The sequence below is a fragment of the Rutilus rutilus genome (genome assembly GCF_951802725.1).
Source record: "Rutilus rutilus genome assembly, chromosome: 11".
NCBI classification, from domain to species: domain Eukaryota; kingdom Metazoa; phylum Chordata; class Actinopteri; order Cypriniformes; family Leuciscidae; genus Rutilus; species Rutilus rutilus.
Window position 1 is genome coordinate 3,023,594 of NC_140216.1, and position 24,876 is coordinate 3,048,469.

General features: G+C 38.4%; 1 protein-coding gene across 1 annotated transcript in view; it reads left to right on the forward strand.

Annotated features, from left to right (window-relative positions):
- Positions 1-24,876, forward strand: part of csmd3b (CUB and Sushi multiple domains 3b) — a gene marked incomplete at its 5' end in the record, with an annotated part of 443,617 nt that overhangs the window by 274,868 nt on the left and 143,873 nt on the right. The window contains 3 exons of the mRNA XM_084423901.1: positions 14,031-14,200; positions 17,005-17,161; positions 20,350-20,541. Coding sequence (XP_084280027.1) covers positions 14,031-14,200; positions 17,005-17,161; positions 20,350-20,541 — 519 coding nt within the window. The remainder of the gene's footprint in view (positions 1-14,030; positions 14,201-17,004; positions 17,162-20,349; positions 20,542-24,876) is intronic.

Here is a 24,876-nt window from a genome sequence, read left to right on the forward strand (position 1 = left end):
ATTGCCAGCTGCCTACACAAAAAATCGGGAATGGTGGTTTGCGCAATTGCAATTTTTTTTAAGCTCATTTGCACGCGTCACATTGTCACATCCGTTAGGACTGTCACAATATCATATTTTCACTAGGTGATTATAGTGGCCAAAAGGATTCACAATGTTAACAAATAACAATAACAATGGTTTAAATATATATATATATATATATATGCTGCTGTCACTTTAAAGGGATGGTTCGGAGTAATTTCATCCTAGGGTCCTTTGCACCATGACCTCGAGCCAAACACCCCCCCAGAAGCTTTTTTCTCTTGGTCGAACATTATTAAAGTTAGAGCTTATTTAGAGATATCAGCCGAATGGCTTAGTGCAGGCGCTAATGGATCCAAGGTTGTATCTCGTAAATTACCCCACTAATAATGCTCAGAATGGTACATAGGTTCTGTACTCATAAAACGAGGCTTTGGAAAGTTTGTAAGTACATCAGGAGTTTATTTAAATAACACTTGCCTGACGGCTAATGCTACCGCTAACCCGGACGTCGACGTCACTTCAGTGATTTGGGAAAAGCACGTAAAAGTCCTGACAGAAAGCGATGCATAAGGATGTAGTGTAACGACGCCCAGTTCCAGGAATGCACTAATATTTTGTTGGTTGTACCAGTTTGCAACAATTATTAGTTAACACTAAGTTGTCAACACTTCGGAAAAAATTATAAAAAATTATAAATACTTCTTTTTTTTTTTTTTTAAGTTACACTACATCCTTATTCTGCCAGGACTTTTATGGGCTTTTTCCAAATCACTGAAGTGACGTCGACGTCCGGGTTAGCGGTAGCATTAGCCGTCAGGCAAGTGTTATTTAAATAAACTCCTGATGTACTTACAAACTTTCCAATGCCTCGTTTTATGAGTACAGAACCTATTTGTACTACTGTAGAAGTTTGGTACCATTCTGGGCATTACTAGTGGGGTAATTTACGAGATACAACCTTGGATCCATTAGCGCCTGCACTAAGCCATTCGGCTGATATCTCTAATAATGTTCGACCAAAGGAAAAAAAGCTTTCTGGGGGGGTGTTTGGCTCGAGGTCATGGTGCAAAGGACCCTAGGATGAAATTACTCCAAACCATCCCTTTAAGGCTTGATGCACGGATCCATTATACTGTTACACATGTGATTCATGAGAGAGCGAGAAAGCACAGCTAGTATCATGTATCTATTCTGCAGAAAATGTCCTGGGGTGCCATACAAGCTGGAACCGCCACAGGTTACTGGTTCTTGAGATTGTAACAGAGCGACAGCAGTGACTGTAACACCTCGAAGGAGCTGAAGGTGTTTTAGTTTTGGATTAAAACCCATACCTTCCACTTGAGGGGAGTTAGACAAAGGCAGTGTATTCATCAAAATCACTTGACACTAACACAGGCCTCAGCTTTCCCTCCTATCCATCACAACTATCGATTTTACATTGCAAAAAAAATAAATATATTTTTTATATAAAATAAAGACAAATGAGCTTTCTAGGAAACAATTAGGGCCAAGGGGTTAGAATAAGCAAGAGTGTCAGACAATGACATAGACATAAAACAAACTCCCTCTTACCAATGGGTGGAACTATCTATTTGGCCCGACCAATGACCGACGAGGAGAGTGTTCGGGAAACCTGTTCATTTATTTTTGCAATTGCATTTGTGGCACAGGAATTACACGCTTTAGCTTTAAACTTGTTCAAGTTCCTCCAATTAGTGTATTTTAAGCAGTAATCTCACAGATCTGTTCAAGGAGAAATATGCTGAAGCCAACGCAGAACCATAGAGAGTGAGCCAGCTATTTTCCTCCTCGTCTTTTTTAATCTATTCCTCAAGATGAATCTTTGCGCTGGTAAAGTCTCCTGCAGCATCCGATCTTTCTCTTATAGTGCTATTAATCATATGTGACGTTTATGAGTTGAGACAAGTCTGTTCAATGGGTTGCAATACGAATTACATTATGTGATCACGTTATGCTTTTTCTCATTCAGAGACCACAGGGCATCTTCTCTGACTCACTTTCTGTTAACGTGAAGTTAATCGTTTAACTTGAGCGTTAACACATAATATGCAAGACAAGGTGCGGCTTTTGTATTGTTGAGATTAAACTGTGATTAATGAAGTTTGAGATGTTAAGCACCTTGGAATTACCTTGAACAGTTTTATAGTCAAGAATTGAATAGAGTAGGTTTGTGACAGGTATACATTTGCCAGCGGTCAAGATGTTTTGAAACATGAAGATATATCAGTAATTTGGTATAAACTCAGGCTGTGGTCTGAAGAAAGGCCACATTTCAATCAAAGTCATAATGGAAACACAGTTCTGTCAAGGCTGAAGTCCTCAGATGTTTTGTATAGAGCTTTTCACAATACAATTAGTTTCAAAGAAGCTTTACTAAGAATGTTGCCTTACAAACACTGATGAGGAAAAACACATACATGTGGAAGAAACCTTGAGAGGATCCAAAGGTTCAAGATTTTATCCGTTCCTGTTGGTAGATGTTATAACTGCACCATTTGCTACCAAAAAAAAGAAAAGATAGTGATTCATAATTAGCTGTGTATTTGGAAATGTATTTAGTTAGCTATTTGTTTATTTATGCAAGAAACAAATATATTTTATTATGTTATAAAGGATGTTTTACCAGTGTTCTTTTTTGTTGTTAAAAAATATTAGTTATGAATGTATTGGATATTTTGGATATAAATTGATGTTTTTTGCCAATTCAAGATAGTTGCTTGACAAAGACTTGGTACTTAAGTAACCCAGTCATATGGTCTTGTAATATGTCCTACACTCTTAGAAAAAAAGGTTCAATTGGGTTCTTCAATTTTAAAGAACACTTTATGTCAAAAACGTTCTATATAAGGAGAAATGTCTTAAATGGTTGCATATACTTTCATGTTTAACAGGTTATTTCAGGTTTTCTATATGTTTTAGAGCTGTTTAATTCGTTAATAATATTTAAAATAAATGAAAAGTAAATCCTCGAAATGATGGGTTCCCATGAAAGGTTCTGTATATTAAGCGCCTGGCAGAACCCTTTGAGCTTTAATATAAAACCTTTTCTTCTAAGAGTCTTATTCAGATGGTAATTGTTTCTCATGGGGTCGTAAAGTATTTTCAACATTTACAGTGGCTAGTAGGTGATTTTATTGTCATCCGAATCCAGAATGTCAGTGTTTTCCTTCCACAACCCACATAAAAATCCCACACCAAGGTCGTGTGGTAATTGAAATGCCGTCCGAATCCATATCACTGAGTTTACAAGAAGAGATCACTTCAAAATCCACTGTTTAAAACGTTTTTGACCACCGCAGAGCACCATACGGTAACTGTTGCGCTTCAAAGATGTACACTTTTATTACTGAAATGCTGGAAATTATTCAGAAGAACAATATTTTATCACCGCTCCACCTCAGCGGGTGGGAACTGTTAAGAACAGAAAGGAGAAAGAGAAACAAAGCACTTAAACATTTGAAACGGGCCATTATTGTGGCAGCAATATAAGCAATACAATTTTAAATGATGTATTATATACAATTATATACATTAAAGATATAAACCAGTCAGCTTTATGTTCACCTCATGTAAATAAGAGGCTGCATTAATTTATTTCCGCTAATTTCCATATTTTTAAAATGACATCCATCATTTTGAGATAATATTGTGTCAAGCTTCCTATTTTTAAACAAGAGATTGAAATAATTAAACTATCCTCTTATTAAATTAAGTTTAAATTTATTCTTATTATTCCAAGCATATTACATTTGCAGCAGACAATCATGCAATGTGAACAGCGAGTTCCCGGGTTCGTAGGATCACAAAACTCGCTCCTTCACCGTGAATAAATGGCCATCCGAATGCATGGGTTTTATCACTGAGGTGCCATGCAAATGTATTTTTACAGACGGCCACATGAGAAAAAATTACCATCCGAATAGGGCTTAATTCTTTGGGCCCTATTTTAACGATCTGAAACGCAAGTATCAAACGCGAAACGCAAGTAACTTTGTGGGCGAATCTCGGGCGCTGTTGCTATTATACCGGCGGGATAAATGACTCATGCGCCGACGCAAATCTAAAATGTGTTGGTCTGAAGCAGCTTCATTACTCATAGGTGTGGTTTGGGCGTAACGTGAAATAAACCAATCAGAGCGACATCTCACATTCCCTTTAAAAGCAGGCACGCTTGTTCTATGGCGGCTTGCTATTATAACGGCGGATTTGCCAGGCGCACGCCAGGAGCGGTTCACAGCCGAGGAGACCGACGTTCTCGTCAGGGCCGTAAAACACAGAGAAGTGACATTGTGTGTGGATGGAGAAACCCACCCAAATTAGCTTCGGTTAAACAGGCGTATAATAATTTGGGTAAATGTGTAAGCTAGATATATGCCTATTTTTTCACAGCTTCATGGTCACCACAATGATTTCCCTCATGTGGAATATTTTTCCTTGTAATTATGTATGGTTTGCAAAAATGTCAACTGTTGCGTCTGTGTAGATGAGAGAAGCAAAGTGTATTCGCGTTGTGCACACGCTACATTATGGCCAAGCATGCGCCCTTAAAATAGCATCTGAATAACGCGCCACTGACTTTAGACTAGGTTTCTCCTGGTCAGTGGCGGAATTGTTTTCTGGAACTGCAAAATAGCACCAGGGAACGTTTGCGCCGGAACACGCCTCCTCTTTTCGCTGAACCGCCCCTAATTTACCTAATTTACCGACGTGCGTCTGTGGAGGGAAAAGTCCGCTGTGCATCGGGTGCAAAATAGGAATGATACATGCGTTGGTGTACAAAGTCAATTGCCCTTTATGTTTTAAAGTTCTATGAAGATTATAATGACTTGTTCAAAATTAGGACTCTGTCATATGCAGTAACCTTACTGCATATGACAGAGTCCTAATTTTGAATTTGTGATGTTATGGCTGAAATTGACAGACATTGGTTTTGGCTGATGTTGGATGAGACTCTATGATGGCAGATGGGCCATATGTGTGGGTTTGATGATGGATCTGGGCATAACATGTGCTAGTGAAATGGGTTGGAAAAGGCCTCAGTGCCTCTATTATTCTATAGTTTTATGTAGTACTTTATTATGAACACACATTGAAAATACTGTCCTGAGTAGCTCAACCCAAACACACTGTTTACCTCATAAAAATGATACTCTAGATTGCGTCAGATTGTTGCACATACTCATCACAGCCAAAGGCACAGATTGAGAAATCAAGTTCTGAGGGGAGTTGTGGCCCAGTCACATGACCCCCCAGTATAGGATGACATGCTTTATGAATGTATAATCGTCTAAATCAATTATTCATGCGAAACCATCCCTCATATCATTCGCGATTCATAATGTATTCTAAACTTTAATTGCAGCTGTAAAAAACTGTTCAATATGTTGATCCCCGTCGATCTAGCTAGCAAAACTTTCACGACCGTCTCGTTTTCCACCATTTGTTCGTCTCTTTTTCGCTGTAGAGGAAGGCTTTATCATTAGCATAGATATTAAAACTGTATTTTTAAGGCTTCTTTGTTGCAAGCTATATCTTACAGGGCACGTCTTGTACATTTTTAATGCATTCAGCTTCAGTGCTTCTATTGCAAATGCCAGGGAGAGACATTAACCGAATCCTCATGATTAAACACTGCTGGAGTTTCTCATTTGGAAATGGACTTCAACATCTTGTTCCATCTCACATGTGAAAAAGTTTTGCCTTAATAGAATACGGTGCTAACGGTGATATTAATGTATATTTATTCCCCAAATGGGTGATTGAAGACGCTCTTACATATCCAAACTCGAAACGTATCATTCATTCTTAATGTTATCTATAATTCATCTCTGTGTGTTTTGCAAAGAGTGTGTATTGAGGCAAGGTTTTCTTAAAATATTAAAAAGACAATGTGTGTTAAAAGAGATAAAAGCAGCTGCATTTTGTCTAGAGAAAAGCTTATATTTCTGATGGAAAGACACTCCTAAATCTTGCACAAATTGCACATCTGTAGGACAAAACACGACGCTTACAATGCAGTTGACTAGCCATGTATACCTATTTAGCAAATAAATATATTATTGAATTGATAATTGTCACTTTTGATGTGTGAATTCAGAAGCCTGATAGATACAAAGGGTTTCAAAAGTCTGAATTGTTTGAAACATTTGAAAAACATGTTTCATAAAGTGGTACAGTAGAAATATTGAAAGAAAGGAAATACTGTATTTGATGTAAAAAAAATGGTCTACATCTTGTTATGGAGAACATGAAATTGTTCATGTACTCTTGAGACTGAGAACAGCAGGACTATTCAAGACTATTCAGCAGGAAACAAACAATCAATGAGCGGTTTGGGAATGATGTTGCAGACAACAAACTCTGAACAAACTGCAGTCTGTTTTATATTGATGTCTTCCTGAAGCTTCACAAGCAGGGTTTTTAACTTTCTTACGATGTCTTTCAGTGTCAGTTGTCTATCTCCTCCCTCTCTCTTTTGTCTGTTCAACAACAGCCTCTTCCTCGTCCTCTTCCTCGCCTCTCTCTCTGCCGTCCACAGAGAGCACAGCTCTCCTCTAATCAGGATAATTGGGTTACACTGCAGTTAGAGTGAACTTTAGGCCTATCGTGCTTATGGAAAATGTCAATATTGCTTCCTTTAATATTCTGTAATCTGCTGGCGGGATTGGGTGGCTGTGACATCCCTTTTGTGTCGGGCTCCCTGAGGGGTTTAGAATGGCAAAATCTCATCTCGTGCCGCATTAAGCAGTTTGCTTTTAATTTAGGAGTAAAAGGATAACAAAGGGATTTCCGCTGATTATCGTAGGGATAAAAATGTCCCTGCCAGCTTAATCCATTCTAGTGCTCCGTACGGACAATAAGAGGAATAATGAGGAAAGCATGGATGACAAGATCTATCTATCTATCTATCTATCTATCTATCTATCTATCTATCTATCTATCTATCTATCTATCTATCTATCTATCTATCTATCTATCTATCTATCTGTCTGTCTGTTCATCAGTCTGATTATCAGTCTATCTGTCTGCCTTTCTATCGTTCTTTCTGTCTGTCCATCCATCCATCCATCCATCCATCCATCCATCCATCCATCCATCCATCCATCCATCTATCTATGTCTGTCCATCTGTCTGCCTTTCTATCTTTCTTTCTGTCCATCCATCCATCTGTCCGTCTGTCTGTCCATCTGTCTGCCTTTCTATCGTTCTTTCTGTCCATCCATCCATCCATCCATCCATCAATTTGTCTGTCTGTCCATCAGTCTGTCTGATTATCAGTCTATCTGTCTGCCTTTTTATCGTTCTTTCTGTCCATCCATCCATCCATCCATCCATCCATCCATCCATCCATCTGTCCGTCTATTGTTCTCTCCACCATTTGCATAAGAAGATAAAAAGTGCCACTCCTGTTTGTGCTGTGGTGTGACCTTGCTACGTAATAAGTCCACCTTAGAATAATGTGAGAAACACAAGTATTTATTCGGTGTGTGCGTGTGTGTGTGTGATTATATCAGCCCTTTCAACTCGCTCTAAAGACACACACAGAGGCAAACCTCCTAAATGGTGTGTGAACAGCTGTGATGTGTTTGGAATTTAAATTGCGTTTCAGAATTCAGTTTACCTGATTATCTGTCAGAGAGGTTCGAGCTTCTGACCCACACAAACACTGCATTGCAGATTCATCAGTTTTGGTTTCCCTTCAGTTTTGTTTCCTGTGGTTCAGAAGGTCATATTCCATCATAAAGCAATTTCAGCAATGTTTCGCCTGCGTTGCTGCTGCATTTCAAATTGATTTGTTTTTCCCAAACACTCCAATTTCACATGTATCCTTGTTTCCCGTGTTTACAAGAGAGTAGTAAGCATCGAAGTCCCCTGATGGAACGTCTAGTCACTTTCCACCTGTTTTTTACTGTTTACTCCGAGGATTAAACTAGAAAGCAACCCTGTCTTAAGGGAAGAAAGTGAAAAGTGAAACGTGGTTTTGCTGAACCCTGTGCTAATGGATAATTTGCTGTGAAAACCATTTCTTAGACTGTCCGTCTTGAGTTGCCTAGCATCTACACAGCCAAATTAAAAGGGAATTAAGCAATGTTGAACCCCATGATGCTTCGATGATTGTAAATGCGCAGATGAGTTTGAATACCGTCTTCCACTTGAGGCGGTCCGCTCACCTCTATCTAGTGAAAGAAATGGTAGCAAAATTGCTTCTCAGTAGGCACTGAGCTGTATCAATGAGTTCATTATGTTATTGTGCCAGATGACATGCTGGATGGAAATGCAGGTTATGATATACTAGGGCTTTTACTTTGCCTTTCATCATATCAGCTTTATATTGCAAAGCTCCTGCTGAGGATGTGTGTGTGTGTGTGAGATTTTGCGAAGGTTTAAAGGCATGTTCTTTTCAAGAGGTTTACAGCTGGGTTTATCAGGCATGTGGATTTCAAGGCTAGTGGCTTCAGATTTAATAGCAATGCAAATGCATGTGAATACAGCTTTCCATAATTAATAATTCTTTCTCAGTTTGCACAGCTTCACTAACCTTTAATTTAGCACTTGTAGTTCAAATTAAAGTCATATTTTGTGATTAATGAATATGATGATTTAATCATCATGAAAATCATATTTGGTTTATAAATATTTCCTTCAATTTTGCTTGAAATATTGTTACAATTAGAGGTGCGATTAGATGTTTCTTATCTTGGCGGTGATTTTAGCTTATTTTATTCAGTTGGCTGTCAAAATAAAAAAATACTTTTTCTTTCTAAAGGTTTTTTTCTTTCTGGAATGGATTGCTTTCTCATGTGTGACCAATATTATTATTAGTTTTGTTTTATGGTGATAGCAAGGGTTGCAAGGTAGCCTTTAATTTGGCAATTAAATAATTTTTCAATTACATTTACTTAGTTTGCTAATTAGTTCAAATAAGGTAACAAAATCATTAAAAATATATATCCTTTAAAAGTAGGCTACTTTATAGTCTATGGAAAATTTCTCACATTTCACAAGAGAAATAGAGTTTCATATTCAGTCAAAGGCATCTTTTTTAACTTCATTGCCCAGTGCCCTAAATATGGGCGTGGCACAAATTTGAAAGTTTTGAAGTTTTGTTTAATTTCATTGGCAGTAATCATGTTCTATGATCAGACCCATCTCAGAAGTTAGTTAGCCAATTAATGAGGGTTTCAGTTTGCTCGTTTAGGCTATGTGTCCCCCAAAGCGTTTTTACCCAAAGCTAGTGTATTTATCCAATTGTTTTCAATGGGAGTGTCGCGTTTTTTTAAAATGCCAGCAGTGTGACGAGGAGCTGAGCATCTATTTCACGCTGAACATTGAGCACTCAGCATTTTTAACTAGTCACCGAGAGTTGGAGAATGTTTGAAAGAACGCAGCGCTCATCACTTTCACATTTTACCCAGCCGTCCAATCACAGTGGAGGAGGGGCGGGACAAATACCACACCGACCAACCGGCACATTCTGCTTGTACAGCGACAACAAACGACAACACCACGGAACATCTCTTCATCACTAGTGCAATTATGTTACATTGTGTCAACATTTTTATATTCAGAAACAAATATGTGCGCCCGCAGCAAGGCGTTTTCAGAAGAGCGCTGGCGTTTTCAGCTGGCTAAAAAGCTTTGGTGGACACTCGTCCTTACCCTTGTGTTCTGCTTTTTGTAACTTCAGCATCTTAATATTGGAGCTTGTGGCTCATTTCCCACAAGGCCATGGGCTGCAACATCAACTTCTGCCTCACTGAGCCTTCTTTTTCCAAGCAAACCAAACAAGAGTCAGGCACGACAGTACACAGGCTGACAGTAAGTGCAACCCAAACAACAATATCTGATCGTGGCGGACATTTGTATCTAGTGACTGTTGCCTGAACTCTCGTCCGGCGATTGAGTTAGAAGAAACAGATTGAAAGAGCTTCAGTGGCTTACGTGAGCACATCCAATCCTTTGTGTACACCTCACAAATGATGTTGTCACCAAAGAAAGTAAAGCCTGCTGTCTTTTTACCAGAAGCAGATCTTATCAGATTGGCCTTTTATGGCGTCAGGCGACGGGCTTAAAGAAATCAGACACAGCGATTCAACAGGCGAGAATCTTTTTCCACTGGATTAGCAGCACGACACTTGTTTGCAGCAGCCGTTTAGTGTGCGTACATTTAAACACTGCGTTTAAACCATTTGGTTGATTGATGCATGCTTTGTTTATAGTCTACACGAGGATAGGGATTAGTGTTAGGCTCCACAATGCACTTCATTCATCGTTAAATCGCTTTAAATGAGACCGTTTTTCTGAATGACCACATTGATCTTTTATGAGAGGATGTTACATTCATTTTTACCAGCTGATTATAGTTTATAATGATATCCTGTATAAGAGAGTAACACTTGCAGATGCTAGTGTTTGTTTGTAAAGATATATATTATATAAATAAATATTTTAGAAAATTTTGAATATTTTTAATATTCTTTTCCTGTGATGAAAGGTCTCCATTTTCAGCATCATTTCTCAATAATTGTGCTACTCAATAGAGTGTGTTTGAATATAAAGCTCAAAAGAACAGCATTTATTTGAAACAGAAATCCTTTGTAACTTTTAATTGAATGCATCCTTGCTGAATTAAAGTATCAAAAAAGAAAAATTTCTGAGTGATGTCCAGATTTTTTAATGGTAATGTATTAATAACTTATCCATTTTGTATATAATAAAATGTATTTATTTTTCAAACATCAATGACATCACTTAAACCGGTTTGTGGCTATCAGATGGATGATGCAAGGTCTTGCATTGAGTTTCTGAAGTAACACACTGTAGTTGCAAACTGCGTGTCTGTGTGTATCTCACTACATGTTTTATTTGATTTGATTTGATAAGTTTACCTGTACTGTACGACAAAAATGATCACTTCATTACTGGCACAGTGTGTAAGTTTCACCGCTATAGAGGTCGCTTATTAAAAACAGTAACAAAGACGTAGCTTGATGACGCTGTGATGCTGTTTAACTTGGATATTCTATCAACTTTTTGCCTTTAGTTTGCTCTAGTCGCAACTTTTTTGGAGTGTGTAGCAGCCATCGAAATCAAAATGTGTTTCTATTTAAGTTGGTCAGTGAAATAAAGGTTAAAGAGAATTAACCAATCACACGTACTTGATTGTATTGCATTTCATTTCACAAAATGCCCCAACTTTTCTGGATTTGGGGTTGTAACCTTGTTGTAGAGGTTTTGGGATATTTTAATGCAAACCTCTTACATCGCGGAGTTGCAGTGCCTGTGTGATGTGGACAGGAGTGGCGTGCAGATGACGCTGCCACGCTTGGCAACTGCCAATGTCGTCCATGCCAGAATCCACCACTAAGTATTCCTGTCACAGATGTGTGTAATGTGTTAAGTATGCATAAAACCTGTGCTGCGTTTAAAAAAAATGGAAGGATTGGTACTTTCTGAAAGTTCCCCCAATGACCAAAGTTCTGTGCCAGGGGCGATTCTAGGATTTCAGTCTTAGGGGACCTTCCCAGTTCCTGACCCGAGCATTAGCTGATCTTCAGACGAATAATCCTGGCTGTAAGTGTGAGAGGTCACACGGTTGAATCTCAATTGACTCTTTTTTTTTTTTTAAATAATTAATATGTCATGCATTTCAGTAGATAGTATATGAGTAACAGTGGTTGTATTTTATGTTTGTGATTTTTACTGGAGTCTGTGACAGCTTCATGTCAAACATTGCTATTATGACCAGGTCCACCATTGACTAGAGGGAAGGATACAACTTATTAGGGTCTGCGATTACCTTTAAAAATCCTTCACATTTGCTAAACAGTAACCATAAGCTATGTGAGGTTATTTCAGTCCTTTCAATGGTTTAAAAAAACGTTCAGGTTTGTTTAATTAAAGGGGCGGGAATCTCTAGGCACCTCACGATTCAATTAGGATTCAGAGGGTTGCGATGCAATGATAAAATAATTATAGATCTTTTTTTTCTTTTTTCTTACCGTGTGGCTACTGGGAGCGGGAATCTTTAGACACCTAACAATCCGATTCTGATTCTGGGAGTCACGATTCAATTCCAAAATGATTTTTGATCTACTTTTTTTTTTTTATTATTATTATTGAATTAGTGTACCGACTTTAAATATTACATTCAGTTGTGTATTTTATTTAATTACTTACAAGTTTCATATATTGGATATATAGGCCTACTGAATTCCAAACAATATAAAGGATGCCTTCATTGAGCATTTTGAGGGTAAAACGCTGAAATACCAGCAGGCGAGATCGCACATTGTAAGTGTATCATTAAGCAAAGCACACGTTTCCCACAGCACAGATCCTGTGCAATGAAGCTCTTGATTTCCCTTGTAATTTGCTTCAACCCTTTTAAACCAAATAGAAGATTATCTTATGGAAGGTCAAGGTTTTTTGTGTGTGTTGAAATGGAAGCAAGCAGAATACGGCTGTTTCTGGAGCGCATCTGCGGTTAAAAATTAAACTCCGTTTCAGAATCGTTGAAGAGAGAATCACGATGCATGAGAGAATAGACTTTTTCTCCCACCCTATAGTCCCCCAAAAAACTAGATATTTTGAAGAGTATACCATTTTGATTACCATTAGCTTCCATTGAATGGACAAAAATTCAGGGTGATTGGGAAACTTTTTGCCATTGAGATGACTTGGGAAAAGTGTCCCAATCACCCTGAAAAAACTCTTTTTAATTGCTAGAAAGGGATGATATAACCTCACATAGCTTCCTATAGTCACTTTTCAGCAAACGTAAAGGGTGATGATAGCTGATTTAATCGCAGACGCTAAAGAAGTTCTAGAAATGTCTATGGTCTGCACAGGTATCAAACCTCTCAGTGTCTCCCGCTTCTGAAGTGCTGCTTCCCTCAATCCGATCTCCTGACTTCCCGCTCCGTCGGATTACACGTCACTTAATAAGCTCTGGCATCTGACGTGACTCTCAAAGAAACTCCCAGAAAAATCCCATAATTCTTTTAACATACTTCCTTCCTCTCTGAAAGTAACATTTTGAAGTACTTTTCCGAACGCAAGGGTCAGTTTCAGCTGCCTGTCAGACCACATCAGGTTGTGTGAATGAAGCAGGACCAGATCCATCGAAACTACTGTACACAAACATCAGTTCTGACAGGAGCACTCGCAATCCCAAAATTGATATTTTATCTTTAGTATGAACAAAACATACATATGTGAGTGTGTGAATATAAAGCTGAAAAACTCATTCTATCACTCTGATGACAGCCTAACTAATTGAGATTGCAGGCTGGTCAGTTGTGAACCTCAATAGGTCAGTCACATTTCAACATTTTTCCCCTGAACTGAAGGGCATATGGGATAAGCTCTCGCCCAGTGTAAATTCACATCATGTCCTGGGCTGACTCACGGGGGGGGGTGTATGTAGGTAATTTACTAAATGGAGGCAGTAACAGTGATGATTTATTCAAAATATGACACTGGTAATGTCGTCATAACATGGAGCAGCATGGAGGGAAACGGCGAGGGGACGTTAAATAAATCAGCCAGGCTGTGTTGCTTTATGCTGGTCTTTCTCTTGCACCAGAATACATGATGGATATTAATACACCTGTTTTTACTGTCTGTTGTTCCATTAAATCCACATTTGATGTCCCCTAACAACATAGCATTTTGAATTTAAGCTACGGACGGCGCGACTCAGCTCTGTCGATTTCACTTTCCAGACCCGCCGTCACACGAGCACCGCAGACTCGTGCTGTCCAGACCAATCATTCTGAAAATGCCAGATCCGTATTAATGCACGATGAGCTTTTACGGCAGCAGTATGTCCGTGTGGTGTGTGTGCTTGAGAGCTCGTTGCAAAATGTTAACTCAATATCTTTATATAATAATAGTAGTTGACGGTTTGATTACTAGCTTTGTGCTTGTGTTACTCCATTTTTCCCCAATGTTGCATGGTTTTATTTTCCCATCTCTAGCGGAGTGCGGCTCGTCTGTCATCAACAATGAAGGGATTCTGCTGTCACCGAATTACCCCATGAACTACGAGAACAACCACGAGTGCATTTACAGCATACAGGTGCAGGCTGGGAAAGGAATCAATATTTCGGCTAGAACCTTCCATCTGGCCCAGGGTGACATTCTGAAGGTATTTCAACACAGTTACAGTGCTGCAAAAAACAGGAGTGTCATGCAACTCTTTTTTTGGCACTTAGTGCAAATAGCGATATATGTGACCCTGGATCACAAAACCAGTCACGAGTTGCACAGGTTTATTTGTGGCATTAGCCAACAAAACATTGTATGGGTCAAAATTATCGATTTTTTTCTTTTATGCCAAAAATCATTAGGATATTAAGTAAAGATCATGATCCATGAAGATATTTGTAAATTTCCTACCTTAAATATATAAAAAATGTATTTTAGTGAGTGAATGCAACACAATCGCCAAAAGAAATGGACAACTTTAAAGGAGATTTTCTCAATGTTTCGATTTTTTTGCACCCTCAGATTCCAGATTTTCTGTATCTCGTTGTATCTCGGCCAAATATTGTCCTATCATAACATACAATACATCAATGGAAAGCTTATTTATTCAAATATCAATAAAAATGTTACTCATAAGACTGACTTTGTGGTTCAGAATCACATATGTTAATTACACTAAGTGCAACATTAGTTGTTAGTTGCTATTTAAACTTAGTGCAAATAGTGGCAGATATTATTTGTTAGTTTTTTGATTATTATTTTTTATTCCTTAGGTTTTTTTGTATATTATTAAACATTATGCAATGATAACAACATATTCAGTGTGTTTGATTATATTAACATGTCCCTAAAACCCTCCTCTACACCTAATCCTACCCTGATAAACACTTTATTCACACTATTAAATACCTGTTAGGCAATTTATTTGCACTTTTGTAATATTTTCTTAATTTTTTTTAATGCCTCTCTGAGCTGATATGTAATGGGAAAAGGGAGAGGAAAGTTTGGAAAATGGCGGTGTCACAGTTGTGTTTTGTTTAGTTTGTTTTAAAGGGGTGGTATAATGCCCTTTTCACGAGATGTAAAATAAGTCTCTGATGTCCCCAGAGTGTGTGTGTGAAGTTTTAGCGCAAAATACCCCACAGATATTTTTATATAGCATGTTAAAGTTGTCACTTTTTGAGGGTGAGCAAAAACACACCGTTTTGTGTCTGTTCCTTTAAATGCAAATGAGCTGCTGCTCCCGGCACAGGGGGCGGAGCTTCGAGAGCTCGTGTCCTTTTACCTCACACAGAAATGCACTGAACATTTTTGCAGATGTTGTTTATGCTCAAACAGCAACATTACACACTAACTAAAGTTAGAAAAGGGAAATCATAATCAACCACCCCTTTAATTGGACTTGTCTGCCTGTCATCACATGTCACGTGTCATCCTCATTGTCATTATCAGTTCGTCTGTATCACCTGTGTTCATCTAATCATTCTCATCTGTGTTTGCATTTAAGTTCTGTCTGTTCAGTCAATCTTGGCCCGATCTACGTCGTGTATGGTGTGTGTTGCTGCCTGTTCTGCTATCATTTTTTATTATCACCATTAAACCTTTGTGTTGGAAATATATCTTCTTCTCCGTCTGCCTTCCTGCAACCACCCGTGACAGGCAGATCTGAACTCTTGAACTTCTTGTGTAATTTTGGCTGGTTAATCAGACACTAGTAGGCGGAGCTAGTGTAAATAGCTTCTGCCAGCAATGCGGGTTATTTGCATTTTGTAAATACACACTCCTACTTTTTTTTGTTTTTGGAGAGGACACCAGTCTTGTTTTGATAGACAGAGTAAGACATTACCAAAAGCAAAAACAAAAGGTAAAGCTTTGAAGAATATCTGTGCCATTATTTTACAGTATAATAAAAGTGAATGTTGACTGGCCTGGTCAAACATTCATAAATATGTTAAATTACCATTAAAATATCACTTACATTTGGTGGTACCCTATATTTCAAGTCTACTTAGACTGAAATTTAAGTTATAAATCACTAATGATCTTCCACTCCAGTGAGCTGTTAACCATAACACCTGGATCATCGAGTCAGTGAATTAAACTCTGGATCATTATGATTTCTGAACTTTATATTACATTTAAATGTATGCATTGGGCAGACGCTTTTATCAGAAGCAAATTACAGTGAACGCCCAATGGTAGCTATTGGCTGGAAGTCAATATTTAAAGTGGGGGGATAAAAACTAATTCTATTTCAATCTGTTCCTCACACAAAGATGGTTTCAGAAGACAGGAAATGTTGTGCATGTCATTTGGACCACTTTAACTGGCCTTTTAAACTAAAATCCTCATTTACTTTAATTATATTGTAAGAAGTGGATATAGGGTACATTTGTGTTCCACTGAAGAACGTCAGTCATGCAGTTAGCCATTTGTTTAGTGTGAAAAGGGACTTCTTGATGTTTTTTTCTTTTCTTCATGAACATCACTTTGATTTTTATTCATCCTTTTTTTTCTTCTTATCTATCTGAGACAGTACAGTGGCAAAAAGTGATGTCCGGAGGTGATATTTGTTTTTGATGACCCTAAAAGTTCAATCAAAACATCAGAGTATGGGGGAAATATTTGATACTGTCTAAATATTGTAAATATGAGGAAAGAACAAAACACTAAACTTGATGGCAAACCTACCATGCAAAAAACATGCATAGAAAACATCTTTTATTTCTGTAGCGCTTTATACAATACAGATTGGTTCAGAGTAGCTTTATTATGTGACTAAGATGGTACTGCAGATACCGATGTGAACATTCAGATAAACGGAGAGTATATGATTATCTCAGACAGACTGTTCAAACAATAGTCGGGCTATATATACCACAGAACAAATATGAGGTGGGTTTTTCTTTTGATCTCGCTCTTGCTCTTGCTTTATGATCTACATTTAATCTGTCTGCCTCCCAGATCTATGATGGTAAAGACAACGGCGCTCACATGCTGGGAGCCTTCACTGGTTCGTCGATGCTGGGTCTGACCCTCATCAGCACCTCCAATCACCTGTGGCTGGAGTTCTACAGCGACGCCGAGGCCACTGGAGAAGGCTTCAAACTGGTTTATTCCAGTAAGTTATTACACTGTTATTACACACATCTGCACCTACAGAAACACCAAATAAAGTGCCTTTCTTGTAAGGGTCATTCACATTGCAGGCGAGTGACTGGAAGAAAGCAGCAGATTGTATGTCATTGCTTTATTTTGATCAACCGAGTGATTGCTGATGGCTTCTATATCATCAACATATCTTGCATAATTGGCCATTAGTGAGCCACTTTATGTGTTTCTTGTTGATAGTGTGAGTAAAACGTTTAAGGCTTAGTGGAACAGTATTTATTTTAATTATCCGAGCCAATATTTCCCAAACAGCTACACAGTCCTGTGCTGTCAAGCCATGAATTCCTGATAATGGTGCACTGATGGATGAATTTGTCTAAGTTTATATGTTTTTTTTTTGTTTTGTTTTTTTGTGGTGGACTGTGAGCAATGTGCGGTATTTTGATGTTTGGCCTTGTTTTAATGTTTTTCTTCTCTTGAAAGCATTTGTGTATCAGTGCCTGATGCAATACTTCAGTATGTGTGCAGTTGTCATATCTGTGTGATACACACTTAGAAAAAAAGGTTCAATGGGGTTTAATATAGATCTTGACTCAATTTTAAAGAACGCTTGCGTCAGAATGGTTCTATAGACGGAGAAATTATTGCTTCGTTTCATTTTTTTCTAGTGATAAAGTATGTTTACCAGCTGTTTAATTCATAAAATTGAATCAAAATACAAAAGCATTAACTAAATCCTCCTAATAGGAACCCCTAAAACGCTATATATGAATCACATGACAGAACCCTTTAATGTTCTATATAGAACCATTTCTTATAAGAGTGTAGGTTTGGTTTAAACATTTTTAGAGATATTTTAAACTATATAGGTGAATAATAGATTATAAGCTGTAGCTGATGAGTTGTTGTTGTTTAGGAGTATTTAGATATCTATATACGTAGTATTTGTCAACTACATTTCATTATATTGTACAGTCTTCTACATACAGCAATGTCTAGAAATGTAAAGTTCCACAAACTGCTACTTCTCAGTGTTGCTTCTTCTTGGTGCTTCTGCTATTTTCTGTCATTTTTACTAGGCTTTAATTGGCATTACTATCAATAATTCATCAACTGAAGGAGAATACTTTGATTCTGCAAATGAAAAGATGCATGAAATATATAGTTCAGTCAGGAAACTCTGATTGGTACAGTAATGACATCATCTGACATGGCTCGAGCTGATTGGATTGTGCAGCCAATGAATAGTTGGTTCTGTGTTTCCACCTTGCCCAGCTCCACCTATACAGATTTGCTATGGGTATTTTCACGTTACATGTGCAGTAGCATCATGTCTTTCTTGTTCATAGCAGCATGTCTGTGGATGTATTGGCAGTAGCAAGTCTCCAAACAGGTTTGGCTTCCTTACAACTCAAAAACCAATAGATAAGAAAAGCTGTTTTACACAGGAAAGACATAACAAAAGCATGAGAACATCTGAAACAATCAGCTCAAAGGGATTATCAGGAAGTGGACCAGGAGAAACACGACTGTGTCTCCACTGACCTTGGCTTTGTTGGCCCAGAGCCAGAGTTGTGCAGGCACTTGGACTGAATTTGGTGCGCTTTAATGCTATTGTGCTCACAGTGTGGGATTCAACAAGGTTTAGTTCCACTGGGGGGTAAAGTATTAACCTGCTGGTGGGCTATCTCATTTGAAATCGACTAAATCCCGGTCTGTCTACGACTCCATTCCCCTTGAAGGATTAGCCATTTGAGTGTATAATAAAGGTCAGAGAGAGCCAGAGAAGCCAGGCCACCTCCAGGCACTAGATGCTGAAATTTAGAGACCCGTTCAGGACAGGGTGGTGAATGTAGCTGATTAAAATAGCATTGTTTATTTGGTTGAGTCCTAATCTCAACCCAAGCGTGCTGTGAAGCTGCGACCTGTAATCAACTAGCAATCAAAGCCGGGTGTCAGATTTTAGTGAAGTTGTTGCCTCCACCTGCAGTTGTTGTGTTTATCTGTACTTAACAACTTGCAGCTTAATGGTGGACCGCTGATAAGCTTTACACGTCCCCTATGTGGTCTTCTTAAGAGACCTATTATTTTTGAGAGGAGCGAGTTTCGAGATGAGGGGATTTTGCTAAGCCCTGAAGATACCCTGACAGACTTTGGTGGAAACACTTTAATAACTCTAATAACTTTAATAACAAGGTTGATCGTAATTTTTTTCACGTTGCAGAGCTGGAATGTGGAAATTGATAAATGTTTTTGAATTAAAAAGCATTATATAATGCTTGACTTATCATTATATATACATTTTATTAGTTAGAAAGTCATGGAACTTTGATTCATACTGTAAAAATCCATATACAGGACCCTCCAAAAATGTTAAAGAAAAAAGTGTACGTCAAACTAAGTGCCTTGTTTTTAAAAAGAAGCACTAACACACTTTTTATGTTGTGTGTAATGTTTTATCATTTTTTTTTATTCACTTTTCAATTCATATGCCATTGAAATGTGACCTATTTGTTTGCATACTTTTTGGGATATTACTGTATATTAATATAGTTGCATGCATATATAATAATAAAAGTCTAGTGTATGTTGATAACTTATTAATAAAGATTGGTATAAAATGAAACTTTGAAAAATCTGTACTTAATTATAGTTCTCTGATATACTGAGTGAGCTGCCATTTGTTTTCGGCTATTTCTGAGTCCTGGCTGTATAATGATAATGAGTCATAGCTACACAATTAATAACAGGATGTGTCGCACAGTGAGTGGGTCTGTGCTTTGGTTCTGATTATGGCTCCAAATTAACCAAGCACTTAATCTTAATTGTTCTGCCTGCTTAGCAAGGGACCGTCTCTGCCTACCAGCCCAGTAGGATCTTAACTTCAAATTGTTGCTGTTAATGATCACATTAATGGCAAACTTTTACAGCTGTGCCACAGAGCAGCATGAAAATACCAGGCGAAGGGAAATTTCTGCAATCTTCTGCTATAATGACCTCATAAAGCTCATAATGTTCTCAATCATATTCCGAATCTAGTCTTACTGAACTTATCATAGTTTTTGTCATTTATGACAGATTAATGCTGGGATATGGTCTAAAAAGTACAATAAAAGCACTCATCTTAAGAAAATATTGATGAATCATTTCTTGATGAATCAGCCATCACTTGAATCTAACAGTCATGATGTCTTTCAGGTTTTGAGCTCTCTCACTGTGAGGACCCTGGGGTGCCCCAGTTTGGCTTCAAGGTCAACGACCAGGGCCACTTCTCTGGAAGCACCATCACCTACAAGTGTGACCCCGGATACACTCTCCACGGCAGCGGCGTGCTCAAATGCATGACGGGAGAGAGGCGGGCCTGGGATAATTCTCTTCCTTCCTGCATCGGTAAGACCGTTCAAGACTGTTCGGCAGTTCAGGCCGTGTAGAAAGGATGTGCAGTAAATCATTAGTGTACTTTGAAGCAGGGTCGAAAGTCACAGAACGAGTATGGTCTTCAAAGGTGAAGTATGTAGTTTCTGCGACACTAGTGGCACCTAGCGGAATTACAAATATAAAGCATATTTTCAAACAACCGTGTACTTGTCAAAGTTTTGGACCCGAACCCGCTCGGACCTCAGGTTTTCTGATCGTAATGGACCCGTGAAGACCTCAACAGGTAAAAGTAGGCCACTTTCAATACTTTCAAGGTCCAACATATATACTTTTAGCTGTGTTGCTATGTGTCATGATATGCTCTGTTTAGAGATGCGGGCGTCTGTTTCTGTTGGTTATTGCTGTGAGACCCTTTGAAATCACGTTTGAGGCGTGGGTGGGGGGGTTATTGTCTCCCTTGGTTTACGTCAAAGTAAACATTATAAAGTGGTATATTTGAAGAGTTCAGATGCAAAAGCCTCTAAATGCCATCTGAAATTTTCTTCTAGAATGAGCATTTTTATCAAGCTCGTTTATTTAAGTTCAGTAATTTCACTTAAATGGCAATTAATAGGTAATTTTCATTGCCATGTAAGTAAAAAATACTGAACTTAAATATACGAGCTTCATAAAAATGATCATTCTAGAAGAAAATTTCAGATGGCACTTCATTTGTCTTTCTGAACAGGTGCATGATGATGCTGTATGGTATTGAAGCGACCATTGTAGAGTTTCATCACAATGCCGCTTTGACGTGTTCATGACTGGTTTAATATTTAAAGTTCTAAATGCAGTGGATTTTGGCTTTCACTCCTGTACCCGTAGCTGAATGTAACGTGTCAGTCATGGTCCCACAGCGGCAAAACACCCTCTGGCTCCGCCTTCTACAGTAGCCACGCCCCAAACTCACGCTATTGGTTGAGCTGGAAAGAGATTGACAGATCTGAGCAAACTCTCAATGTTTTGATGGTGTCTGGGCGGCTCAATGCTTACACTTTTGAGGGAGATAAACCCATTAATGGCATTATTAATAGCTGTCAACAATAAACTGGGTTTATGTATTTTAACATAAAAAAATCTTACATGCTTCACCTTTAAATTCTCTCAGCTTTGACTTTGATTTCGTGAGTCTTGTATGATAAAAAAGCCTTTCACAGTCAATAAATATAGAGGCCTTATAATTCCACAGAAAGTATTTCAAGTGATTTCTTTGTAAAGCACTGCTATTTGCATGCCAGTAGTCTGATAAAGCCACAACAAAATACATATTTGATGTTTTACAATGGACATGGCTTGCTGGGCATTGCTTGCTGTGTACAGACAAACTAAATCCACCCTTTGCTTTCTTCCCTCTAATCCAACTCTTTTCATTGATCTTGATCACCCTATCTGGGTTTATTTTGCAATGTTTATGTTGGTATGTTATATGTTGTGTTGTACATGTTATGTTATGTTATGTTATGTTATATTTTGTTATGTTATATTTTGTTATGTTATATTTTGTTGTGTTGTGTTGTGTTGTGTTGTGTTGTGTTGTGTATGTTGTATTTTATGGTATGGTATGCTGTGTTATATGTTATGTTATGATATGTTATGCTGTCTTATGACATGTTGTTATATCGTGTATGGTATGGTATGTTGTGTTATATGTTATGCTATGCTATGCTATGCTATGCTATGCTATGCGATTAACAATGCAAAAAAAAATGTTTAATGTAATGATTTTAATGTAATGATTTGAAAGATTTCGTAAAGGAAAAAAGAATAAGCTGTTAATTTAGGTTACCAGACTGTGAACCTCTTTTCAAATTTCTTTTATTAAAGTTCATATTATCCTTAATAACAATAATCTAAAATCCAGCATGAATATTCTTGCACTAATATAGACTAATGTTAACGTACCCCACTATCACCACCATGTATGTGGCTATGAATTCAATAACGCCGTTAGCACTATAAGTTGCGTACATGCAAAACGAGTGTGCATAGAATTGTTACAAATGGATCATTGTTAACAGTGCAATGTATTAGTCCATCCATTCACAACCAGATCTTAATGTAGCTTTACACATCATGTGGGAGATGCAGAAGTTTCCAGGTTGTACACTGACTTTCTGTCACATCCTTTCGCTGACGTTCTTCCTGGAGGAAAAGGGGGTCAAAAGGCAAAAATGTGCAAATGTATGAATGGTTTAAGTTAAATGCACAACTATAATTCAGATCTAAATTAACACATTCATTCAAAAATTATTATTAATATGTGTAAAATGCAAGAAATATCACTTGATGCGAACAGGTAAATTCATGTACTACAGAATGTTACATATTGTTTCATTATAAAGAGTGAGTGGAGTGCATGGAGAATTTTTCTTTTCTTTGAAACCACATTTAAACTTGGTTTATTAGCGAGTATGCATCATTCCAGCCTGATCTCTCCTCGTGGTTATCATAACTGAGCTCAGTGTTGCTCTCAGCCATTTGTCATAATTATCCGAGGCTGCAGTGTAAGCCCCTCCCCATTTCTGGAGCTCGCTAAAGCTGCAGTATTGCTCATATTCTGCACTGGAAAAAGCACATTAAAAAGCCACATTATGCTTATACCTTCTAAATAGTCCAAAGTGTTTCTTGACAACATTAGCCGTGGTGGAAGCCCTCGCTCCATCTGTGACTAATGGTGCAGGTTGTTAATATTGTAGCGAATGCAGGGGCTCCCGGTTGAGCTATGGAGATGATTCTTCATCAAGCAAAGCACATGAGGGCTTGAGATAAGACTGTGTGCTGCTATTACTTTCTTCATTTTCCTGATGAATGGTGATTATGGGGATTTAGCCTCCAATGAGTTGGATATTGCTATGTCGACTGACCCCAGATCAGATTTGCTCACTATTAGATTTAGTCTTAATGAGCTCTGATTAGACTCAAAGCGCTCGTCCAAATTGCTTCCGCACGGCAGACGTAGATAAAACACAATGACTATCCTTTTGTGTTTTACACTTTACTCGCATTTATGTCATTTCCATGTCAGAACCGACGGTTGGCTCGCGAAATACCAATCAGCCTGAGTTTCAGACTTATCTGCCAGCATTAATAATAGATACGTAATAATGCGGAGGATATTTCACTTCCTTTGACAGGCGAAATGTGCGGGTCATTTGATGTGACCTTTAGCGAAAGTGAGATATATCAAAATAGCGAGAAGGCGTATCCATCTTGCAGTTCCTTTTTTTATTACAGATAAAATATTTAACTATTTTTATATTTTTCATTCAAGTCCACAGGTAAGGTGTGTGAAAATGAGACATTTCTGCAGAGAAGAGCTGCACCACCGCAATGCTAAATCAGCATTCTTCTCAGAGCAGAGCGTAACCGCGCGGTCATAAACACAGCTAGCGTGAGACGGCTCAACGTGGAATGATGTCATGATAGCGCTGGGAGAGGACATGCACATTTTTAGCCTCAAACCAACTCCCAATCTTCCTGCATTGATTTCCAACTCGTGCGCAGCCAATCAATGGTGACTGAGCGCTCCTAACCGGCCAATGGCACGTGACTGAGCCGCGGCCCTGATGAGCGATGGACGTGGCGGGATGTTGGTTTAGCGAGAGGATTGGGAGGGATACGTTCGGAAGACGCCTCTATTCCGGATGTCTAAAAAACACACTAATGTTCAGATTAATCAAGTCGCAATCTGAACCCTGTTATTCAGGCTTCATTGAGCTGTGCGTCCATTGTTTGTCATGTAGATGGTTTATGCAAATGAGACTCAGTGACAGGAATTGCTGAAAAGGGAATCATTAAGAAACTCTCGAAACTGTTCCTCCCGGCCCCTGCAGTTTGTTACGAGAGGGAGAACGGGAGGGACGGGATAGGGGAAGATAGAAAAGGGGTCTGAGGGGAAAAGAGACTGCTTGCAATTAAAGTTTCCTAATAAAGTGCTTGTGAAAGCCGACTGATAATGAACCCAGTGCAGAGGGCTAAAGTGGCGAGTCTGAATGCCATCAGGATGCATCAAAATGGACGTCAGGCTCATTTGTTCATTTGATTGATGCTCTGACTTGAAGCCGACGGATCACCTCAGCTTCTAACAGGGGATTCAGGCTGAGAGAGAGACGGAAAGAATAGAGAAGTGCCGAAACTGACAGAGATAGAGCCACTATTGTTGGGTGAATGTTCAACTATAGGCACCCTGCGGACTCCTTTAAAACACACCTTTCAGTCTCGCTAGTTTGTTTAATTTGTCGGCTAAAAATGTCCCACTGTGTATATTGATGCATCGCTGGTGATTTCTGTCATTCTTAGCCGTTATTA